This window comes from Temnothorax longispinosus, chromosome 8 (assembly GCF_030848805.1).
Source record: "Temnothorax longispinosus isolate EJ_2023e chromosome 8, Tlon_JGU_v1, whole genome shotgun sequence".
In the NCBI taxonomy this organism is placed as follows: Eukaryota; Metazoa; Arthropoda; class Insecta; order Hymenoptera; family Formicidae; genus Temnothorax; species Temnothorax longispinosus.
Genome location: NC_092365.1, coordinates 6,057,823 through 6,064,746, shown reverse-complemented (window position 1 = coordinate 6,064,746; position 6,924 = coordinate 6,057,823). Strand labels below are relative to the sequence as shown.

Genomic DNA, 6,924 nt, shown 5'->3' with positions numbered 1-6,924 from the left:
GGATGTTGTGTAATGTTTGTCAATATGTTTGTTTTCAATTCCCTAAGAGCACAGTTGACGGAAAGTCGGCGGTAAGTCGACTTTTATAAGTCGACTTCTAGTCGGCTTCTAAAAATGGCAGAAAGTCGACTAAAAGTCGACTTCTAAATAGGCGACTTCTAAAAATGGCGGAAAGTCGACTAAAAGTCGACTTCTAAATAGTCGACTTATAAAAGTCAACGGAAAGTTGACTTTTATAAGTCGACTTCTAGTCGACTTCTAAAAATGGCGAAAAGTCGACTAAAAGTCGACTTCTAAATAGTCGACTTATAAAAGTCAACAGAAAGTTGACTTTTATAAGTCGACTTTTAGTCGACTTCTAAAAATGGCGGAATGTCGACTAAAAATCGACTTCTAAATAGTCGACTTATAAAAGTCAATTTTCCGTCGACTTTTATAAGTCGACTTCTAGTTGACTTCTAGTCGACTTCTAAAAATGGCGGAAAGTCGACTAAAAGTCGACTTCTAAATAGTCGACTATAAAAAGACGGAAAGCAGTCAAGCGGCGCGTCATCAATATGGCGGCGAATCTCGAGGAGGCTGGAGGAGAAAATTAATGTTTACGCGAGTGCAAGGAATACATGCCGCGAGACAGGACACGATATTCCCGTCATGACGGAAAGTCGACTTTTAGTCGGCGTTTTTTGAGACATTCGCCGACTTCAAGTCGACTTCAAGTCGACTTTCGTCCTTAAAAAAGTCGACTTTCTGCCAAGTCAGTATTGGTAGAAGTCGACTTCAAGTCGACTTAAAGTCGACTTTTTGCTCTTAGGGTTACCTCATGACGGACTGTTACTTGACTAGCTATAGGTCCGCGAAAGGACCACCTTAAAGACGTGAGAGAGAAAGAGAAAGAGAGAGAGAGAGAGAGAGAGAGAGAGAGAGAGAGAGAGAATGGGAGTGTGACAAAGAAGAAAAGTAAGGGTGTATTTTAAATATCAATCTCTGTCTATCAATATCACTATTTTATTAAATCCTTTTTTTGCATTTTCCATTTTTTTGCTTTGATTTTGCAGTTCTTTCGGAGAAACTAAATAATTATGTTGGAAAATTTTCTGCGAGAATACAATACCAACTCCATATTATTATCAACAACAGGTCTTTGGCCGTTTCAAAATAACCTCGTGAAAAATTTAATATGGACTTTCTGCTTTTTAGTTCAATTTAGTTATATTCCAGCGGAGGTAAGGAGTATTAACCCACTCGGCATGTAATATTTCAGAAACATTTCTGCAAAATTCCATTTGAAATATTACACCTTTCATCAATATTTCAGAAATATTTTACGACCGTTTCTGCAACATTTCTGCAATGTTTCAATTGGCACAATTATTTCAAATGCAACTTTGCTGAAAGATTTCGGCAATATTTCGGTAATATTACTGAAATATTTCTGAAATATATCTACGAAATATTGCAGAAACACTTCAGAGATATTTCAAATACATTTTACACTGAGAAAAATGTTTTGTATTAGCAAACAAAATTTTGTTACTGACGTAAAAACTATTTGTTGATATGTGAAAAATGAAATATTTTGTTACCGGAACAAAAAAATATATTAAAGCCATGTGCGTATAGCCGCCGCGCATTTGTCCAAAGAAATCCGCTCTCTCAGCCGGTCACCCATCCAAGTAGTATACCGGCGCCTTGTTGCTTGATATCGATGATCGAACAGGGTAATGGCGATCCTTTGACTCTGACGCTTCTTTCTTTTTTATACTTGCTTATTTTGGTGACCATAAAGCTATCGCATAACAATATTAACAATACAGATATACGAATAAATCTTTTTTGCCAGTTGTTTGAAACGTTGTACAAGTTCGCGCAGGAACCTGAGCTCAAGAATTACAGAAAAGGGAACGATACTTTTCTTGTTGTTATGTCGGTAAAGAGATTGTGTATTTTCGTGGCAGTTATGTTATAATCAGCGAATTTATCTGAATAAAATGTTTTACAAAGAACACATAGCATAAACACAAAATCAGATAATGTTGAATTATCTTTGCATAATCCTTTACAAAGAATACATAGCATAAACACAAAATCAGATAATGTTGAATTATCCTTGCATAATCCTTTCTCATGTTTCACGACAAGAAGTTAATCTCTCATCAAGATTAAGTTTAAGAAAACAAAAGTCTGTTATTTTTGCATCTCAACCAGAGAAAACAACCAAGTGATTTCAATCTTTGTGTCTGTTTCAAGAAAGGATCATGCAATTTAAACATATGATTCAAAACGCATGTTACATAAATACAGCAATATTATACAAAGCATACATAAATTGAAGTACTGTGTCAATTGAGAATTCGTCGATAATAATTCATATATATATATATATATATATATATATATATATATATATATATATATATATCTCACTTAAGTAAATGAACATATGCAAAGTAAAGCATTCGAGAGAATGTTTAGACTTATATAAATATCGTCGCAGCGTTCGCGAAACACTTAACGCTGAAGATAACTAGGGAACTGTAACACCGATGCCATCTATGAGCATTCTACCGAATCGCCACCTATAAATCCACTATGCTCACAGATGTCTACACCAACACAATCTCTTCACGCTTTTTATTGCCCGTTTCTAACACCAGTCAACGTCGAATATTAATTTATATTAAATATTATTAAGTATTTTATATTTTATATTGAAAATGCCATATGACAAAATTTGGAATATCAGAAAATTCTTAATATTATAAAAGAGAAAAAGTGCAATAAAATGTAATAATTATATTATAATAAATTTAATTTTTTATAAGTTCTAAAGTCTTTCAGCAACTTTTCGGAAATATTACAAATGCAATGTTGTATGTGAAACATTCAAAAATATAACGCGTGCAATTTAAATGTAAATAATAGTTTTATCATGTATCAGAAATGTTTCTAAACCATTACATTTGCAATATTTCTTCTGCAATATTGCAATAGAAATTCACTGCCTGCAATTCAATTTTTCATTACCTACGCAATCCTTCAGAAATTTTTCAGAAATATTTTAAATGCAATGTTGCGCGTTTGATATGTTACAGAAATATTATTTGTGCAATGCAAACGTAATATTACTTTTATAATGTTTCAGAAATATTTCTGAAATATTGCATCTGCTACATTTTTTTGCAATATTACAGACACTTACAAATATTGTAAACAACTTTCTGAAAGATTTCAGAAATATTGTTAATGCAATATTATAAAAAATATGATGCAGGTACATTTCTGAAATATTTCAGATGCATAGTTACAAATGAAATGTTAACGAAATATTTCTGTACTATTTCCGAATATTTCAATATTTCAGCAACATAACATGCCGAGTGGGAATCGACACATTCTATTAAAACAAAGAATACTTTCAAACACTTATGCGAGATGCCACATAGGTTAGTTGACGCGCTTTAAAAGTATTTAAGTGTTTAAAGCGCGTCAACTAACCTATATATGCACTTATATATACTATATTTTCCAAACTTTTTTTGTTAATAATTTTTTAACGAATAGCGAGCGATGGCTAAAACCTTCTGAAGGTCACTCGGGGTCATAACCTTGACAACATATATCAAGGTCATTGAAATCGGTGAGGTCGCCAAACTTTTTTTGTTAATAACTTTTTAACGAATAACGACCGCCGGCTAAAAACTTTTGAAGGTCACTCAGGAAGGTGACCTTCACAACATATGTCAAGATCAAGGTCATTGGCGAGTGGGGTCTTTTTGTAAATAATTACCTAAAACGTTAATGTCATATGCTGATAGAATAATATATAATGTAAAAGTAAGAATGTTATACATTATTTTATAAAAATAAAGTTGACTGAGAAATCTAGATGTCTATTGCTGGAAATTAATGTATTACGAAAGCAAAATAAAATTTAATAGAATTTCTTTGCTAAGTACAAATCCGTTGCAGATTTAAACGGTGTTAGATTCGAGCTCTAGAACTGCTTATAAATTAATATTAAAGAAAAATTGATGTTGAATGAATAAAGCATTTCTTTTTCATAATATTACAGTACTACTTTATATCACGTTATTGGTGCTCATAATAACGCCGTTAATACCAGTAACCTTAGATGTCATAATGCCTGATCGTAACCAATCACGTCCGCGATTCTTCGTCATTGAAATCGAATTGAGACTGAATAAAGATGAATATTTTCTACCAATTTTTGGTTACATTTCGGTTCTAGCTGTTGTGAGTATAATGATCACAGCAAGCGTTGATACAATGCATATCGCATGTGCTTCACATGCATGCAGCTTATTTGCGGCTGTCAGGTAAGCAGATGAAGTATGAAGATAAGACGTAGGGGAGACCGGGGCTAACTCAACATCGGGGCAAACTTGACACTAGATTTTTTGCTAATTTAAATCTATCGTAGACACTTGCCTTTCCTACTGTAAATGCGTCTTTATATGTCAGTATTATTAACGGGATTTGATGATATTCTGAGTTATGGTGTAATTTTTAGCGCGACATAAGCGTTTTTGATGGTGAAAAGTAATTTTTCTGATCTCTCGAAAATTTCTACTCTTTCATCGAGCTTTACTCTTGCAAACCTATATGTAAGTGATTTTCATGGAAAATTTGATGCTCTATATGAATCCGATAATCGTTTTTGGATATTTTCAAAATTTTCATGTTTTTGAAGTGACAAAAGTGAAAAACGACGTCCGGGGCAAAGTCAACACCACGCCGTTTCGTCGGCTCCTAGTAACAAACGATGCTTGTCATGCAGCCGATGGTTCATGACAAATGTATGCGCACGTCCGATCGCGAGTTTACCTGCATTGATTGTTTTTCAGACATGAGTTTAGATGAAGATAATTGAAAGTTCAACAATTTTTGTTCTCATTATTTCAAATAATTGTTCTAGCTACTTTATTCCAAATTTTTGTACTTTTTAAATACACAATAAACAATGTATTTTCATTTTCAGACAGTAAAAAATAAGTTCCAGATCAAATTGTGTCGATCAGACAAAGTGTTGAGTTTGCCCCGGCGGGGTGTCGAGTTTGCCCCGGCATTTTTCAATTCGAAAATTTGTCTTCGTGTCACTTTTCCTTTCCTGGCGGCAAAACAAAGCGACGTACAGCAAAACTTTCTGAATCAATTTTGTACCTGAAGGAACACTCTTTAAATATATACCATTGAATTTGCCAAAAAATTTTAATTAAATATTAAAAATTGCCTTTGAAAAAATAGTGTCGAGTTAGCCCCGGTCTCCCCTATATGATAGAACACGTGTAACGCTCTATTATTATTACAATTATTATTATCACAATTAACAAGATTCTGATTTTATATTATATTTTCTGAAAATCTATTGTACACAATATATATGTATATGCTATGTGTTATACGTATTTTATTTGATTTGTGCAAAATACTGCCAAATTTATTTTGCAGCAAACAAATAGAATATATAAATATTTACTCTTCAAAGAAAGAGTACAGACAGTATAAACAATACATTAGCTATATACAAAAATACCAATTAGCCATAAAGTAAGTAATTGTTTCTATTGATATAATGCTATTGATTACAGCTTATACTCAAAAGTTAATTTGCTAGCATTATTTCCATCCCGTAGATTTGTTGATATATTAAATTCATCGTATCAAGTATATGCATTAACTTTTTTAATAATAGTTATTGGAACAATGACCGCAATTGGACTTCGAGTAAGTATTTAAAATAATAGTGTAATTATATATTGTGAATAGTTATTTAATACTTTTTATCTGTTATAGATCCTTTATATATTAGATCAATTGGAAACAGTGATAAAGTTCGTGCTTATATTAATGGTATCATTAAGTAGTCTGTTGATCACATGTTACTCCGGACAGAGAATAGTGGATGAAAGTCAGAATATATTCTATGGAGTGTAATAATTATTTTATACCATAACACACGTATTATTGGAGCTTATGGTTTCAATTTTCCACTTGTGAGGATAATTTCCCTTGAAAATTTAACTTGAAGTTAATTATTCAATTTACGATTGCAGATATGCTGCAGAATGGTACAAGTTCTCACCTAGACTAAAATATTTATTAAAAATAACTCTTTACAGAAGTAGTAAACCATGCGAATTAAAGGCAGGCAATATGATTCCGTTATCCCTCGCGACTTATGCAACGGTAATTAAAATACAATAAAGTCACTTTCTTATGACAATGTTATGTATATTAATCTCCAATATAATTTATCCATTCATTTTAAGGTGTTACAAATGGCTTGGTCTTACTACAGGGTGTTATATTCAATGCAAAAATGATTATTGAGTGTTCAATTAGTTTTTCATCGATACATCTTTGTTTTGTATCAATGACAAGAAATTAGTAGTAAAGAGATTTGCAGTACTATATTTATTCAATAATGCAATTATAAGTTTTATCCGAACAGATACTTATGCGATTTTCATTAAACACAGTATTCTGTTATTCAGTAGTTGTATTATGAATTAAAATCTAACCTATGTAAGTATTCTCTGCTTTAACAAAAAGACTTCAATTTATCAACAATTTACTGCTTTAAATGTTGTGTTTTGGTAAAGCAACGACTTTCTCGCGAAATAAAGTATTCACTGCATTAACAAAAAGACTTTAATTTATCAACAATTTACTGCTTTAAATGTTGTGTTTTAATAAAGCGGATTCGTCCCCCCCCCCCTCCTTTAGTTTTAGTTAAAGATCGTTATTAAAAAGTTATTAACAAGAAAGTTTATTAAATTAAACGCTTAATATCTGTAACAGGAATAAATTGTTAAATCAGAGAATAGTTAGTAATTGAAAAGTATATATCTCATTTTTTTTTTTTTAATATATATCAAATGTATATATATCAAATGTATATAC

The 6,924-nt window shown here is 31.8% G+C and overlaps 1 protein-coding gene across 2 annotated transcripts; it reads left to right on the top strand.

Annotated features, from left to right (window-relative positions):
* Positions 1–1,046: 1,046 nt before the first annotated feature.
* Positions 1,047–6,913, top strand: LOC139817562 (putative odorant receptor 85d). Of its 2 annotated transcripts, XM_071785760.1 has the most exons (7): positions 1,051–1,223; positions 4,073–4,337; positions 5,470–5,568; positions 5,655–5,745; positions 5,815–5,951; positions 6,075–6,207; positions 6,291–6,911. In XM_071785760.1, exons 2-7 carry the CDS (start codon positions 4,141–4,143, stop codon positions 6,342–6,344), a joined length of 711 nt encoding a protein of 236 aa, XP_071641861.1. In that variant the 5' UTR covers positions 1,051–1,223; positions 4,073–4,140; the 3' UTR covers positions 6,345–6,911. The 2 variants fall into 2 exon arrangements, with proteins under 2 accessions (XP_071641862.1, XP_071641861.1); XM_071785761.1 differs by lacking the exon at positions 5,470–5,568 and having other exon boundaries at positions 1,047–1,223; positions 5,610–5,745; positions 6,291–6,913.
* Positions 6,914–6,924: the final 11 nt, after the last annotated feature.